Source organism: Gymnogyps californianus, chromosome 13 (assembly GCF_018139145.2).
Source record: "Gymnogyps californianus isolate 813 chromosome 13, ASM1813914v2, whole genome shotgun sequence".
In the NCBI taxonomy this organism is placed as follows: domain Eukaryota; kingdom Metazoa; phylum Chordata; class Aves; order Accipitriformes; family Cathartidae; genus Gymnogyps; species Gymnogyps californianus.
The window spans coordinates 21248842-21266312 of NC_059483.1; the positions used below are offsets into that span (position 1 = coordinate 21248842).

At 36.8% G+C, this 17471-nt stretch overlaps 1 protein-coding gene across 1 annotated transcript in view; it reads left to right on the forward strand.

The window, feature by feature from the left end:
• The window catches only part of SLC6A11 (solute carrier family 6 member 11), a 137491-nt gene that overhangs the window by 33300 nt on the left and 86720 nt on the right, over nt 1-17471 (forward strand). The window contains 3 exon segments of the mRNA XM_050904980.1: nt 676-810; nt 983-1123; nt 2594-2684. Of these exon segments, the coding sequence (XP_050760937.1) occupies nt 676-810; nt 983-1123; nt 2594-2684 (367 nt within the window).

Below are 17471 nucleotides of genomic sequence, written 5' to 3' on the forward strand. Positions count from 1 at the left end.
AATTGTTAAATAATACAATACTTCTGCTATGTGTTAATCGATAAGAGAAGATTTTGTTGTTGTTGTTGTATACAATGCTTCAGCATTGAATTGTACTATTCATTATCTATGCTGGAGTTCACTGTCGGCATCTAACAAAAATGTTGATGCTTTGTTATTACAATTTCGCATTAATATTTCTAGCTGATAAGGCCAAGCCCTGCTTTCCTGCTCTTGTAAGTAGTTCTAAAGTTTATTTCATCATTCCCTTTTCATGATCCTTGTCATCAGGCTTATCCAAATAACATACAAAGGACTTCTTGGATTTAATTTCCATAACACTTCTTCATCCCTGCTTTCCTGAGAGAAGTAAGGAAGAGAAGATAGTGTAGGCTGACTTGGTGATGATCAGAGCAGAACTGTGTGGCTGAGCAAGACTGTGGTCTTTTCTGTGTTTGAGAGACACATGAGCAGAATTTAGTCTATACGGAGGTACTTTGGTCTGGTCTTTTTTAGTCCATGACATTGGCTTACAGGTTAACTTTTGATATTCGCGGCCAGGAGTAAACACTTTCAGCACGATGCCTGAGAGGTGGCTAATAGGTAATCCTTCCTTTATTAAGAAATTAATTTCTCACTATGTTGTCAAGGAACTGTATTCTTTATAACCAATACCCCCTCAATGTTTGCTTGTAGGTGCTTTCCTCATCCCATATGTGGTTTTTTTTATTTGCTGTGGAATACCAGTATTTTTCTTGGAGACGGCCTTGGGACAGTTTACTAGTGAAGGAGGCATTACATGCTGGAGGAAAGTTTGCCCTCTATTTGAAGGTAACAAACAGTTCTGTGTTGTACTGCAAAAGAATGTGTTAAATTTGAAGTAAAATAAAATAAATTGTATCAAAATTGAAGTTAAGATATACTTAAAGTAGTAAGCTTTTGTTTTTAAATTACCTGAAAAGTAAAAGTTTTCTATTGTGTCTCACTTTTTTTTTTTCTCTAGGCATTGGATATGCTACCCAAGTTATAGAAGCACATCTAAATGTATATTACATCATCATTTTAGCATGGGCTATCTTCTATTTGTTTAACTGCTTTACTACAGAGCTTCCTTGGGCTACCTGTGGGCATGAATGGAATACAGGTATGACCGCAGACGAGATTATTGCTATACAAATACTTCCAAGTGATTGATTAATATATTAAAATGTCAGGAACAAAACTATTCTGGTAGAAAAGTCTGTGGAAATGGGCCAATCACATCACACTACACCATGATAAAGGAATCCTGGAGTGAAGACTTATTCATACCTTTTTGGTTTAGGTCACTGTATAAGCACTTGTTCCTGCAGAATATAAAGTCAGATAGCAGAAGACGACTGTGGATTTTGTTAATTCTGTAAGCTATTCTGGCTAAATCCCAAGACTCTCATTTGCAATTATATCTACTCTCCCTGAATACAGTAAGTGAATTCTGCTGAAGAGCTGATGACCTGATGACAGGTTACAATCTTGCTCTTTCACTCTAATGAAATCAGGAGGAGTTTAAATGGAGAGGAAAATATTAAATGTGGAACTTTGGATTTGCTCTTTTTAATGCCAGATGTTGAGGGATAATGTTCAGCAAGCTACTTCTGAAAACTTAGTCACATAAATAATCCTTACGGCATGCAAAGTAGCCTCTTACATGAAAGATGAGGTGTGTTTTTGTAAGGGTTTGCAGTATAGGGCTCTGCATCTGTCCTCTCATTGATATTTTTATCTGTAATGCTCTACTTACTGCATTTGAAGATCACAAACATCTATGGGGAGGAATACATACCAATGCCCTCATTTCCATGTTCCTGAAGTTTTTGCATTTATTCCTTATATTACTGTCTGATTTCAAATCATGTACCAATTGTACTGTCTTTCATGGATTTTATTAATTGGTCATTACAGTGTTCTTTGAGCACACCTAAAACTATCAGAAATCTTGCATTTTAGGTTATGTTAGGGAACTAGTCTTGGGCCCAATAGATGTGGAAGGCTTCAGTATCAATTTTGGCAACCCTGCAAAGGAGCTTAGCCAGTGTTGATCCCTGTTCAAATACTGTCAACTCAATGATGCTGAGTTGCTTTCATCTCTTATCTCTGTATTAGAGATAATAATAATAAGCCAGAGTGACTTTTCACTTGCCATTTTAAGGCAAAGTGGAAACTTGTTGCTGGCAGTGTTTCATAAGCCAATTGTTACCATTGGCCATTGAACCAGCAGTTGGAGTAGGAGTATGTTGTAATTCCCAATCAATTGCCTCAGTTTTTCAAAGTGTCTTTATTCTGCCTCAGATGTTTTATTGGCCCTTGCCGTTGCAACTGTGCCTTTGGAAAGTGTTCTAGGAGAATGTGGCATACTGCGTGGATATTTTTCTGGGATAGGCCTGTGATCTGGTGATCAAAATACAGTGTTGCAGAAGTAGCAGCTGTGGCATTTTAGTGTACCTAGAAATCCATTAACCACATAGAGAAAATGTATTATAGAATGGTGGCTTTACAAGATGCATAAACTAGAAGATGCACAAGAAGAAATGTACTTACATGTCAATATAGCAAACTCTTTTTTGTTCTTTTATAGAAAACTGTGTGGAATTTCAAAAACTTAATATGAGCAACTGCAGTCAAGTCTCTTTACAAAATGCCACTTCTCCAGTGATGGAATTCTGGGAGTAAGTGCACATAAACTTTACGTTTGATCAGACTATTCAGTATCTTCCAATATTTTGATCATTTACCCATGATTAGATACCTCGTAACCCTATAGCACTTAGAGGTGTGAGTTCAGCTGGAAATTTTCTCCTACAGCCAAAGAGAGTCAGGATGAGAGTTTTAACTCTTTTTTTAGAGGATACAAGGAAAGGAATTCCATATCCTGAAAGAACATAGAACAAAGTGTGCCACTTGCTTGGGAGCTTGGCTCCTGCTGCTGGAGGAAAGAGCCTCAAACCCATACTAATGAGGAGGCAGAGGTGAAAGAGAGAGGATGATTTTAAATATTTCTCATTTTTTCCCAGGATGTTTCTTCTCTTAAGAGTTTGAGAGTCGTATCTTCATCCTTGTTTGAGCTAACTAATACTTTGGCTTCTGAATCTCATTATTTTTTAAAGGACTATGTAAGTGTTAGTTATTCAGCTATAATAACGGGAGAGTTTAACTCTCTTGTGTCTCCTTGATTCTGATTTCTAGTTAGTAATAGAAAAGAATTATATCTTTACAAAATATGGTCTGCTTTTGAGATGACACATATTTTTTCTTACTGTAAATATTTAATTAGTGCATGTGTAGTTGCATATTTGTTCCTTGCGGGATGCAGTGTGTGTTAAGACGGTCATAGAAATGGAATGTTGCTTTGAATTGTGAGATGACTTAATATTAAAAGTGTGTTACAAAATTTTGGGTTACTAAAATGTCTTGAGGGCCCTTTCTAATCTCATTGATTTTATTATTAAGATAGAGCCTTATTCTGAGGCTGTATGTTCAGAGCTCTGTTTTATGTTCAGGACAGCAATAGCTACACTTTGAAAGGACCATAAATTAAGACTATCCTTGAAGGGAGAATTCTACATTGACATCATTTTCTTAACTGTTAGCATATGCTATTGTCTTTGCCTCTGAACCTCTTTGTCTTGCTACCTCAGTTACCTTAGCCTTCATGGGTGGTAGTTGTTGCTTTAGTAAATAATACGGTTTTATTTACAAATAAAAAAAACCCAAAACCAAATTAAATCAGAACAAGGCATGAAAATGCATACACTCTCTGGTTAAAATTGTCATTTTATTTTCCGTTGAAATTTTCAGTAATCTGAACACCTAACATGTTAAATCAAAATATACCTACTCTATCCACTTCTCAGCTAATGTCTCAGAATAAACAAGAGTTTCTTAGGTGGCATCTCTTATTGCTATGACTTCATCATTTTAACAAAAATATCTTACGGTTCTTTGGGATAACTAGAACTAAGATTTCATATAGTTAGAGTAAATGAACAAAGTATTTTCTCCAGTACTAGCCTTATTTACCCACCGTGTTTATTTGCTTGTTCAATAATATTCAAAGCTCAGCAATTGATGGTAACTCCGGTTATCCAGAGAAGTAGGCAACATTCAGTTGAATTATATGGAGGGCACAGACTAAGTTTTATATCCTCATGTTTCTAGGGTTTTGGCGTTTTTTTTGTTAGTGCTTTTCTTTGGATTGCCTAAATTCCCATGTCAGTGTTATTTTGACGCACATACAGATACATTTTAAGCATGTCCCCTTCTCAGTATTCTCTAAAAATGAAGCTAAAGAAGATTCTATAGGTAAACTTGGATTCAAGTTACTGTGGGTTTTAAATCCTTCAGATTTTGGACATATTTGCCTACCTGATTTTGGCTGAGTTAGGAATGAATTATGAAACTAGAAGGGATAATCAGATTTAGTCTTTTCTCTAACTTGTTTTACGGTCTTGTGTATACAAAGTTGAAAATACACACTCTAAAACTTTTAAAATCACAAAAACCAAAAGAGAAGGTAAACAAAATAATTTGTTATTTATTTGAAACCTCTTTCTTTGTTGTGTTGTGGACAAACTTTTCATAATACTAACAGTTTACTGGCCAAAATAGCTTAAGATGTTAAATTTATCTATTTCCTCTGTCCAAGCAAAACTGAATTTGCATAGCTTTTCACCCTTGGAAAATGAATGTACTCTCTTCCTGCTGAGGAAGGTATTTGCCTTGTTAAAATTTAAGTAGGTATGAAGTTGCATGGCTTCAAAATTTAAAATAGACATGACAAACTAGTTTAGAAGTGGAAGAATGAGCTTTATTAAATATCAGGGCTGATTTTGCATTAAAATAACTAATTGGAATGAACAGAAGAGTATAATTAAGTTATATGCCTTAAAAATATCAGACATAAATGCACAGTAGAGGTCTTTGTGTATAGATGTGCAGTGCAGTTCACAGAGTAGCTAATACGAAGTAAATGTATTACTAGACTAGTTAATTTGTCCAGCAAGTCATCTTCTGGTAACACTTATCTACAGACTATAAATGTTATTTCGCTTAGCCAGAGGTCTTGTTCACATGATGTTGCTTTACTCCTTTATAAATTCTGGTGTCAGGAACCATAAATTTATTGAAAGTCTCTTTTTGAAACAAATAGTAAAAGGAAAATTGATGGGGTAGACTGCACAGAGCAGATGCTCGTTGCTATTTTCAGAACTCATGTGGATAGTGTGTGAGAATCTTCATTGCTGCAATAACCAATCACAGGACTGAATTCATTTGCATAACAACCAGGTTCCTTACAATTAATTAAGTTGATGCCTGTGAAGGGAAGGGGGAGGCTCTAGGTTTCTTCTGAACAACCACACCATTCAAAACCTTTACACTTTGCTCTCTGCAGTGTCAAGTCTGCAGTTGAAATTCCTCTAAGTCGTGGCCACATAAAGCCAATTTATTGTGTAAAGGGTCAGCTAGGGGAAAAAAAAGTTTGGGGTTTGTGGGTTTTTTGGTTTGGGTTTGGTTTTTTTTTCTTTTTTTTTTTTTTTTTTGTCTGTTACCATTTACTCTTGAGATAATCTGTGAATTAGAGTGGTAATTGTGAATAGTGATCCTATTTGCTTACTGTATGTGATCTCATTTATGTGCAGAACTGAATACTGCATTTGTAAACTGTCTGGCTGATGTTACATCTTTCCTTTGGTAATCATATCACATTACCACAGTCTTTTAGAGTATTCACAATATCTTCAGATTTTTTTAATTAAAAAAAAATCAAAAAACCCCAACAAAAATGCTTGGGAAGACTCAGTATTTACACAAATACATGTTTTAGCAGTGCTGCGTGCTTCTTTCAAGCCCAGTGCTCTCAGTCTAAGAATTAATAATGCTGAGGGATGTACAGGTTGCTATGTATCACAGAGCAGACTAGACTGGCATTATGTAAATGCCAGCAGAGGTTAGTAGCAGGGGCACAAGTTGGATTTGGTTTTGTGTGTGTGCACGCACGTAAATGAATACACCAGGCCCAAAAGGATGTCTTTTACTTCCGGCTTTGAAAAGGAGTCTTCTCGCCTTTCCCACCTTTCCCTCCCTGTCTCTTTCTTCCCTTTTTTCTTCTCCCTCATTTAACTAGTACTACTAGATCTGTTTCATCATCTAGGCTAGAAGGCTCAGCTCCTATTTATTTGTGACCGGAAGCAAATCCAAATCTTCAGTTGGTTTGAGGATTGCAGATAAAGACTTCAGCCTCTCTGCTGAAATATTTCTAGCTTTTATTGCTTCTATGGCCCTGACTACTCCTAAAGCTATTGCTGAAGTCAAACAACAACTCACCCAAGTGCAGTGATGACTGAGAGGATACTTTGCAGTACTATGAAGCTTTTCTGGCATGCAGACTAGAAGACTTTAGAGATAAGTACTGCAGTACGTCCTAGATGCCATTTTCCTTTTGGTATCCTCGGAAGAATCTCATTGTACATGCAAGGACCTCAAAACTTAAAATATTTTTGTGAGCCTGTAATTGATAACTACTTATGTGTAGCTATACAGTGAAAATTCTCTGGTCCTGCTGGAGAAGCAGTAGGCAAAGTCTGGGAGTTTGGACCCTCTTTACTTGTTTTCCTGCTTAGAAGTTTCTATCCCTGTTAATGTTTTAAGACTTCATTTGAGTTAGCAGACTTGCCACTGACTACAGCTATCAGTGTTGACAACTCTGGGCAAAATTAGGAGATTAAAGGATTTCTTACCTTACTTAAAAAGACGTTGCAAGCCATAGCCTTGAGAAGTTTCACGTTTCATCTGCGTGTACAGTTTTCTAAGGTAAGCAGCTGAATCGATCAAAATTCACTTTTTATTCTTCAAACTCTCTGATGCTATGTTCCAAAGAAGGACAGGCAAAAGTCTGAAACTTCACTTTTCATTTCATACTCCTGCCCAGCATTCAGAGACTGTCCAGTTAACTACCATTTATGGCGTTTCTCTCGTTCTAATCGTATAGCTTGATTAAGGGTTTTCTAAGAAAAAATAATAATCGTAATTTCAAGGTACGGCACATGGAATTTTTAGTGTCCAAACTTTGAACAGTTTTAATAGTGGTAGCTGCAGTAATAATATAGGTGTTGATAATTTCGGATATGTTAAAGCAGCCCCATGAAAGAGAGCCATGGCCATGGATGAGGCTATATTTATAGCCTGGGAAACAGAATAGAGAGGAGAAGATACTCTACTCCATTGTTCTGTATGCTTTCCTAGGAGAGGAAATTGTCTGGCAGGTATAGGGGGCAGCAACCATGTCTGTGTGCTCTTTTGGCTGCTACTCCAGTCTGTCACCATGGTCAGGAATTTGAGGTTTCTAGTGCCTGGGAAGGGAGCTGGACAGACAGAGGACCCATGGTTTTGTGGTTGATTCCACCTCAATAGTTTTTTATTGGCTGTATAACAACAACTTAGTCCTCTGTTAAAGAAGGTCTAGTTGTTGGCCTGTCATTCTCTGGAGGGGGTGACACATCCTTAGCATTTCCAAGTAAAGCCTAGTGAGAAAAAACATTTTTTTTGTCTAGGAAAAAGAAAAGGGGCTGTTCTCAGCAAAAAGGAAAAGGCACAAACCCTTTCCTTGCAAAGTCAAAAAGAGTTTTTCCTGTTTCATTCAGGCTGCAAATGACTGCAGTAGTCACATTGTGGTTAATCCCCACTACCCTATGAAAAGTCATTAGCAAGTTGAGCCTGATCCTGCAGTGCTCAGTACCCAGAGACCTTCAACACCTCTCAGAACTAGGCCCTTTGTGCATGTCTTGTAGAACATTGAGTTGTGCCAGACTTGCTTGTTTCTGTTCAGTTCATAAGAGTCCGTGTGAAAATTGCTTTTTGTTTGGAGTCACGTGAGCTCTTCATCTGGTTTTGCCTCAAAACCACTGACTTTGCCTGGTTTCAGTTGAAAGAAGTAAATGGGATAGGTGTCAAAATGCTAAGCCGATTTCTTAATATTGAGGGATAAATGTTACCCTAAGCCAGGAAGATGAACTTCCATGGTTTTTTATTTTTATCTTGAACGTTGTACATAATGTTTTTACTATGGAGAAAAAATGACCTTAAAAGTTGCAAAGTCAAGTATTTGGGTATTAGGAAATACTAGAAGTAAGGTTGTGCAATTTTAAGTTCACATCTTTTATGAATATGTGATATGAATATTCATCTTTAGTTGAAGAACTGCCTAATATTTTTTCAATAGATCTGCTTTGTTCTTGCTAGAGGATGGATAGGGAGCAAACACTGTGCAGGTATTCACTATTTTGTTGTTCTTCTCTTTGTTAATTTTCTTATGTTTTATATTCTCATTATTATTAGGTTCCTGCTCTGCTGACAAAGTTATTAATTTAATCAAGGCTTCCTAGGGTGCTCATGGTGTCAATGGCTTTGCAATCATGGTTTTCTTGATTATTTACACGTTCAATTATCTTCACAAAATCTTGATAAGGTCAAATTATTCCCATTTTACAGAAGGGGATCTGAGCTACAAAGAGAGTAAAAGTGCTAAGTATGAGAGGCCCAAGACATTTTTTCATACTATTCAGCATTAGGGTTGCACAAATTTTATTTCAATTAAGAAACAAGAAAATGTATGCAAGTCAGCTTTGTCCAAAGATAAAGATTAAAAAAAAAATTACTTAATTGAAGACACCGTAACATTTGTTTTGAAACAAGTAATTGCTATTTCGTTCCAAAGAAAACACATTGGTTTGTGCACTTGCATGAAAATTTAAGGGAATTAGTAAAAAAAAAAAAAAAAAAAAAAAAAGTGGTAACTTTTTGTCATCTTTGCTCTAATGATTCAGTATTTAGGAGGCTCTCTTCATTGTATTTTGCTTGCAAGAAATTGAATACATATGTTCCACTTTCTTGAATGTGTTCTGTATGGGGTGGGAATTTCACCGTCTTCTCTTGAACCCGCTCTACTTTGTGTAAAAGTTAAATAATCGTGGAGTGTAGACTAGGATGCTAACATCTTGCTTCTCAGGTGGTTGCCTTGGCCAGAAGTTTACAGGATCATTCTCCCACTGTCTCAGTACTTATTTAGATGGTTTAGATCGAAGGGGATGCTTGAGGACAAGAAGGATTGAGGGAGACTGTTCTGATACTTTATAGGTTAATAGTTAGACCATCTAGTTCCAGTCTTTATGCCAATAAATATTTAATAGTTTATACACAGTACTAACAGGAGAGAGTGAAAGCTTTTTCTGAATCCACCTACTGCAGAATAGCAGAAAGCTTGATAGCTAGGGAGTTCTTTTAGTAGAAAACTTTATAGGCTTTAGGGTGAATATAGGTTTCCAGCCTGATGGGTGAGCTTTTTGATTGTTGTTCCCTATCCTAGCCTCTTGTTTCTGTTTATGAAAATCTGCTCTTCATTCCCCATGTTTCTAATCTTAGTTCCGGACACTGAAAGGTCTGTTCAGAGGGAACCTAAATGTTAGCATGCTTCTGGGACATTGATGAGCTATCTCAGTTCTTATCTTAATTCCTCAGTTGATTTGTTACTCCCTGGTCCACACTAGTGCCTGCCTGGCATCCCTACCACAACTATCTAGTTTAGTATCCTTCCCTAGGGTTACATACAATCCTGCCATTCCCACATATACTTCCCACTGCTGTCTCTTCTTTGTATTGTAATTCATCCTAGTCTCTTTTCTTGGACAGTTCAAATTGTTCTCTGACTTATCTCTAAATCAGATATATTACTGCTTCCTACTTCCAGGCACCTAGTCCCAGTCATTTTATCCAGCCAGTTGTCCAGTCCCCAAACTTGCATCTGGTCTCAGGATGGCTGCTCACTGGTCTCCAGTCTTAACTGCCTAAATATTTTTCATCTGCTCCCTAAATTCGTTGGCCAGCTAATCACAGACTGCTCTTCCTTCTGCTCATTGCTTCTCTTCCTCTCCCCATGCCTATCTGCTAGTGTGAGAAAGACTGGCCTCCTTGTCCAGACAGTCTCAGTCCAATTTATCTTCAAGTCTCCCTAATGCCCAGTCCCAGTCCTCCAGGTGTTTTTTTCGTCCTGATGTTCTGCAAATTGTGCAAAGTTAGTAAGTATGCAGCATTAGAGCATTTTGGCGGAGGAATCTAGGAAGATTTTATCTGTATCCTGATGAAGTCTGTTGGCAATGTGTGCTTTTCTTTTTTTCTTCAATGATTAGGCTGTCAGGTTATTGCAATAAATATTTTTTTCCTATGCCTGTGTTTTGGGTGCAGCCAAAAATTGCCATTAACGTTTTTGAAGCTAATTATCCATAAAAACCTTTGTTTAAACAGTAGGAGCCTGAATAAATATGTTTGTATCTGAAAACAGGATTTTATAATGGAAATTTTTAAATAATAAAAATTTGGTGTTAGGAGACACATCTTTATGTTTTCGAAAAGTAACTTTAAAATGTTACAAACTGCTCTTCAGTAGTTGTAGGTACTTAAGGTAATAATAAACTTTTATTTGATTGTGAAGGTACCATGAAGAAATTTTGTCTTTTATTTTCCTAGTTATTTAGAATGATACCGTTACGTCAGATATAGTTCATAAAACATTTATTTCACTATCTACTACTTAGAATGTCTTTTGGGAATTCGTAGCATTTGGTTGGTTCCTACAAGAAAATATGGGAAAGCTTTGGCCTGCAGTGTTGGCAAAAATAGAAATTACATTTTTGTAGCAAAGATCATACATGAGCTATTTAAATATCCTTTAATTACACAATTGTAAAAGTTCTAGCAATAATATTATTACCTACTAATAGTTGGAAAACATGCACAGGGAGCTGAGTGATGTGCTTAAAAAACTGTGACCTTTAGAAGCTGCTGGCTCAGATATCCAATTTTGCTGAAGAAAGTTAAACTTTTTTTTTTTTAAGAATCAGTAACATTAAGGGCATTTGCATTATTGTTGTTAATGTAGGAGAGTGTGTTTTAAAGACACGTATATCTATATATGCCCTTTTTGATATTATAGGGAAAGAAATATTTGAGAGAAGCACAGTTTGCTTGCAGGAAAATTTAAAAAAAAAAAAAAGTCTAAAATAGCAAAACCTTAGTTGTGCCATGACAAGCTTGGCCAAATCAGTCAATTGCAGAACATGCCAAAATAACTAGGCATGTTTCTTCTGGCTTTGCTGGGGTTTTAATTGGTTTCTGATGGATTTTTTTTTTTTTTTTTTTTTTTTGTTACTTATGTAAGAGAAGACCTTTACTGAAAGGCCTCCTTTCAGTTACGTCTGGTTTTGTGCAAATACAAAAGTGAGTTCATCCTCTTCTTTAAGAGTTATTATGCATAGCCTCCTACACTTGTATCTAAGCAAACTTTTAAATCTTCTAGAAAACTAAAAGCCAAGATATGGTTGGTGGCAATTGCTGCCTGAAACCAATTAGTCCACTTCAGTAGCTCCCCTAAAGAAGAGAGATGTCTTGCACAGGACAAGCTGAAAAGTTACAGTCATGTTTCACAAGGTTGCCCACCCCAATAAGTATTTTCTCCACCAGTTTACCATGGGAATTGGATTTGCAAGACTAGATGTGCAAACAAATAGCATGCAACTCTTCCAAAACATGGTTTTTCAATACCTCTGGAATCCTTTAAATACTCATGCAGCTTTATAAATAATAGACTGTCATTTTCAACTGTCCAAGAATGTGTCCATTAGATTTGCTCACTGATGTGTCCATTAGATTTGCTCACTGTATTGAAATTGAGAATCTTAAGGACCTTGGTGCAAGGGATTTTAGAGATGCCCAAGTAACTCTGAAAACAATGTTAAACAGCAGTCACATTCATCTACTTCTTGGCTGTCTCAGCATGGGTACTGCGTAAAGCAAATAGTTTCTTGCAATTAAGCAAGCCTGTATCTATTTTTGGCTCTTGAAAAAGTGTCATCACCAGAAAAAAAAGAGGAAAAAAAGTTTAGGCGCTTCTTAAGAGTATTTCCCAAGTATGGCTTTGAAGATGCAGGGCATTAACAGAAAGGGTGGTTGCTTGGTTTTTTTTAGTCAAATTAAATGCTCAAAGGAGAGATGTTCTTGCTGTGCAAAAAATATAGTGAACACAGACTGGGGGGAAAAAAAACCCAACACTTTTTTTTGGTAAATTTTTCACTGTTTTCCACTATATTCTTATAAGGCAGCAAGGAAATTGATTTGCAGTGTCAGGAGGACTTCCTGACGAAGACTCGTTAAATATTGCTATGGAATTTCTATAAAGGTTACAGAATATCAATCAGTGCAGGCCTTGAAACAATGATGTAGGCATAGTTGTCCTCTGCGTGGAAAGGGAAATGACTGATATCTTCCCAAAGTCCCTTCAACAGATATTTTTTAATGATTTCAGCTCTGCTGACTATTGGTTTTAGTTTACAAATGAAAAATTGAGCCGGTAGAATTTATTTGAATTTATTTAATTAAGAATCATACTGTAAGTTGCAAGTGCTACAGGAGAGTGGTATTTTATGAAGACCCAGTAGCTGTAAATGTGGACAAAGGACTTGGGACCTCCCAAAATAGCTCCTGTACATTTGCAGTTTTCTTTTTTCTCGTTTGACCTGTCAGCTGTTTTTTACTGCCCTGTGCCCCTGCTCCTTTGCAGTTTCACTTCTTAGGTTTTTTTGTAACTAGGACTTAGTACAGGGCCAGCGAGTATGAGAAATATGTTGACAGAGTAATTTTTTTTTTTTCTTTTTGGCCAGTCAGGTAATGGTTTTATGTTGGCCTGTTCTGTGTGGAAGACATAAGAGCTTACCATCACTCATTTGTTACATGAGTTTGTAGCCAAGAGCTCACTATGAAGGACTATTTTACAAAATCATGGAACAGTTCTCATTTTATGAACGTTTAATTAAGAGTGATCAACGGAGTACAAGTCTACGGGCTGTCTAAAAGGCTCAACACAAATTTTGAGAGCCATCAGGTTGACTTACATTTCTTCTAGGTGCTTTTAGCTCACAGCTGCTATTGTGTCCTGTGTGCTGAACTAATTTATGTCACTCAGAAGGTGAATAAAAAGGAGATTTTTGTCACTGCATGACTTCAGAGAGGAGTAGGGGAAAAAATGCAAAAAGACTGAAGGAGTCATTGGATATATTGAGAGAGTACCAAGAAACTATAGAGCAGAGTTGAGTGGAACAGTGCAAAAAAGTTATTTGACAGGATTAAACTCTCAGACTTGGTTAAGAAGAAGTTGCCATGACTTCAGTGAAAGAGGTTGAAGGAAAATAGGTCAGGAATGGCTAGAGGAGAAGTGGGGTTCTGTGTTTATCCAGCACTGTCTCTGTCTCTCACTGTAGATACACACAAACACATATACATATAAAAATGAAAAAAGCAATATATGTACATACACAGTAGCTGCTAAGTAGTGTCACATTACATTCAGATAACTTAAGTACTGACTTTAATGAGGCAGGGGTTGACACAAGAAATACATGTCATTACTTGCAAGCAGTACTAGAAATTTTAGAGAAAAGTCTGCTGCGGAGAGTTTAATCTTACCTTTTAATTTGATAAGAAATGTAAAAATGCATAATGAATGGAGCAACATTGAACCCTATCAGGACTCTAAGAAGAAAGAACTAGGCTGAACACCAGCAAATGTGGCTCAACTAGGAATAATTTATTCTGATATGTGTAGGTCACAGAAAATATGCTGTAAGAGGTAAATATTTTAGAGCTGTGCATAATGCTGTAGCTGAGGGATTCTCGCTAATGTGACCACGGGGAATTGTCTGTCTGCTGCTTTAGAAAAAAGCTAAGTATGGAATTAAGTGGATTTCCAGAAGAAAATTCTTACAGTTTGAGAGAATTTTATCACAGATTCTTTAATCTGTACTCTGTAGATGATCTTCTAAAAGCTGAAATACATCTTTCTAATCATTGAGCACTGATGGTTGGAGACTACAAGTGGGTATCCAGCAATATCTGGCAAGGATTATTTGTAGCATTTTTAGAAACCTGTGGATGTGTTATTTCCTGTTTTAGAGTTTACATGAAACCTTAAAAAGAGAGGTTTGTAGAGTACACAGATTCTGTATCCTTTGTCAGTTCTGGATATATAACTTTCAGAAAAGTGAAAGTGTCAGCTCATGTTGACTTCCAGTGAGAGTTCAGCACCTATACTCTCTCTGTTCATTTCAAAGAACATATACTTTTAGTGACTAAATCTGCTACAAATTCACTGGAAGATTACCCTTTGTTCAACTTTATAGTTGTATCCATGCTTGTTCTGGAGGTGTTTCAGTGATTGCCACACTGCTGCACTGGATGAAAACCTGACACAACCAGCCCATTTTTATTTTCCTAAATGTTAGAATCTAGAGGGGAAAAAAGATAGTCTGAAAAGAATCCTTTCTTTTTAAGGCATTCTCTTTCTCGAAGATATATGCCAACAATATGGTATTAACATTATCAATATGTCATTCTTTCCCATGTCATCATCATGTAACCAGAGCTCCGCAGGCTAGCAAGCAAAAGGAGTTTTCATGCACTAGCCAGTCATGCAGTGTGTCTTCTGAATGCTTGTCTCCTTCATTACTACTAAGGTTCGAGATTGTATAATATGGATGCAAGTAAGATGAGAACCAATTTAATATGCAGCCCGAGTCATATGTCTTGCTAAATTTTGACATTTGTTTAGGCAATGCAGTGTATATTACATGTAGTATAGGAGTAGTATGTAGTATATAATATACTCTGGGGCTTACAATTATAAGGGTTATCCCTGTTAAAATACATGTTCCCTTCCTGTAAAAGGGAGAGGTCTCCCACACATTTTTGTCAAAGTCCTGCATCAGGTAGGTTCTCTTCTAACAAGAATTTTTCTTCATTCTGTTGATTGTTGCTCACTCAGTGAACCTCAGAAAGTCTCCTTTGCTTTATTTGGTAGCTACCTTTTAATATATAGTCCTGTAAAATATAGAACAGGATGTTTGATTTATGTTTTAAAACTGAAAAACGTTTCACAGCTTTGATATTGCTAGTACATAGAATGTTGCTATACCTGTTGCCTAAGACAATATTGTACCATTCTGTACGTTTTCTTGTGTCAAGAGATAATGAACCATGCCAGAGAAGAGAAACCTTGGAAAACAGTACGAGTAATAAATACAGTAATAAATTGACTAAGGAAGTAACAAGAAGACTCTTTTTAGGTTCATTTTATTGAAGGATAATTTTTTTTTACCTTGTCCTATATATAATATATACATATTTAGTAAAAAGTCCTGAGAATTTTACAAAGTTAACTGCTAGCCTTTTGGGTTTGTAGAGTTTTATATCCTTTAGCATTCAGCATAGATTTTGTAAGTTTATCATATGAGTACCATTATCAAAAGTTATCATATGAGTATGTAAGGCAGTGGAGAATACTATCTCAAATCTTTAGCATCTTGTATACTCTGTTTAATACTGTTTTTTTTACTCTCTGTGAGAGAAAAACACTCTGTCTTCAAAGAAGGGTGGGAAGCAGGTAATTTTGGTGAACTCACCTTCTCTTAGCCGTTATTCCTTACTTTATGAGAGTTTTAGTGTGTCTAGTCAGTAAACCGGAGACTACTGACTCAAGCAATAGAGCCTTCTCTGAAATATCACTGCTTGTATGTTTATGTATTATTATTAAAATAAGCATTCTTTCAAAAGCTTTTGTTCCTCCTAAGCTGTTCCTTTTCCACCTTTGAGTTACGCAGTCCGAATGCATGGATCAGCCTCTCTTCCAAATTAGACAACAATTAGCACAGATTAGACAGCCACAGGGAAATGTCACAACTCCCTGAAAGGTATTTCAGCACAGGAAAGCTTCTGTGCTGTTCAGCAGAGCTTAGTGTTTTAATAGAATGAAAGGAGCAATTTCACTACCTGAGAGATCCTTTGAAGCTGCTTGCAAACGTAAGAGTTGAGGAAGCACTGACTTGAGCAAGAACTCACAGCACTGCTGCCTAGGAAGTGTGCAGGGTCAAGTGAGCCTCAGCATTCGGTTTTTAAGATTCTCTATCAGATAGTGGGAAAGCTGCAGTGATTCAGACAAGAGAGAACAAATGCTGCTGGTGGTGAAACAGCTCAAAATAACTGTTTCTAAGCCATTCCTATAGTTGTATGGTTGGCCACACTCTCATCAATAAATAATGTGTCACAAACACATTAGATAAGCAGCTGCCTCTGATCTCTGTGACAAAAAGAATGCCACTTTTTACTTTTTTGTGTGTGCCTGGCAAACATCTCAGCCTTCCAATGTGTCTGGAAGTACTGCAATCATTGTGGTCTTACAAAGGAGGCTGATTTTATGACTGCTAACTAGTTGAATAAGCATCTGACAGTGCAACAATCCACAGTGTGATTGTCTTCATGAAGATGTTTAGCAGACTCTTGGATGCTAGTAGCTCTCTGGCCTAGCAGTTCAAGCATCCACAGAGGATTCTGGTACATGGAATCTGAATCTCACCATTTTCAGAATTCAGTTAATATCTGCTTGGGTTTCTGCATGTCAGAAACTGTATACTTGCACACGATACTTGAATACATCTGGGTATGAAATACTCAAACGAATAAATTTTCACAAACATTGAAGAATATTAACTGCATAAAGTGCGACGAGAGAAAGAAAGATGAGAGTTTGGAAAACATGTCTTTGGATAGAAACTTAAACTCGCTTTAAGACAGAAATAGAGGATGTCTGAAAGATATTGATACTTTTCTGCTAAACTGATGGGAAATCTGTGCAGCACTGGCACTCAAATTTGTTACACTTTTTCTACAAGGAGCTCAGTAACAAGGTTCACAAGGTAAATATGGACTGGGCCTGAAAAATCTGCAGGGATGAAAGAAGCATACCAAAACATATAATAAGAAAGGCCTCAGTACAGTAGCACTGGTGCTGTTTAGTGGCTTCATTTTGTTTTCCTTTCATTCCCCACAGAATGCTCTGAGGACAGAGTCTGGCCCAGAGTAAAAAGGAACATTGCCACCTATGTTCCTGGCTGAACAGATACAGATGGAGAAGTGACCTCAAGAGGCTGCCTCCTCTGTTTGGGTGTTTTTTGTTGTATTTTTCTTTTTTTTTTTTTTTTTAAAGAAAAATGTCTTGGAAACGGCTCCAAATCAGAGAGGGAACATGAAGGGACCTTCCTCAAATAGACTGAATCTGTTCTTCAGCTTTCCAAATCATGAAATAATGCAATAAGTACCCCGGTACATTCCTTTCAACAATGTGTTGGCAGCAGTTAATCCTCTTTCTATTCAAGAGCCTGGTACAGCTCTGCACATTGGAACACTTTAATAAAGACGCTCTTTCCCAGGAAAATACAGTGTTCTCCCAGCCGATAATGTAGTGTTGTAAGCTTTTAAAATGTTAGTTTTCAAATTTGGATGGAAGGTTACTTTTCAGCTATGAATAGTCAGAAGTAGCAGTTATCTCATAATATGCCCCTCAATAGCAATTCCAACAATGG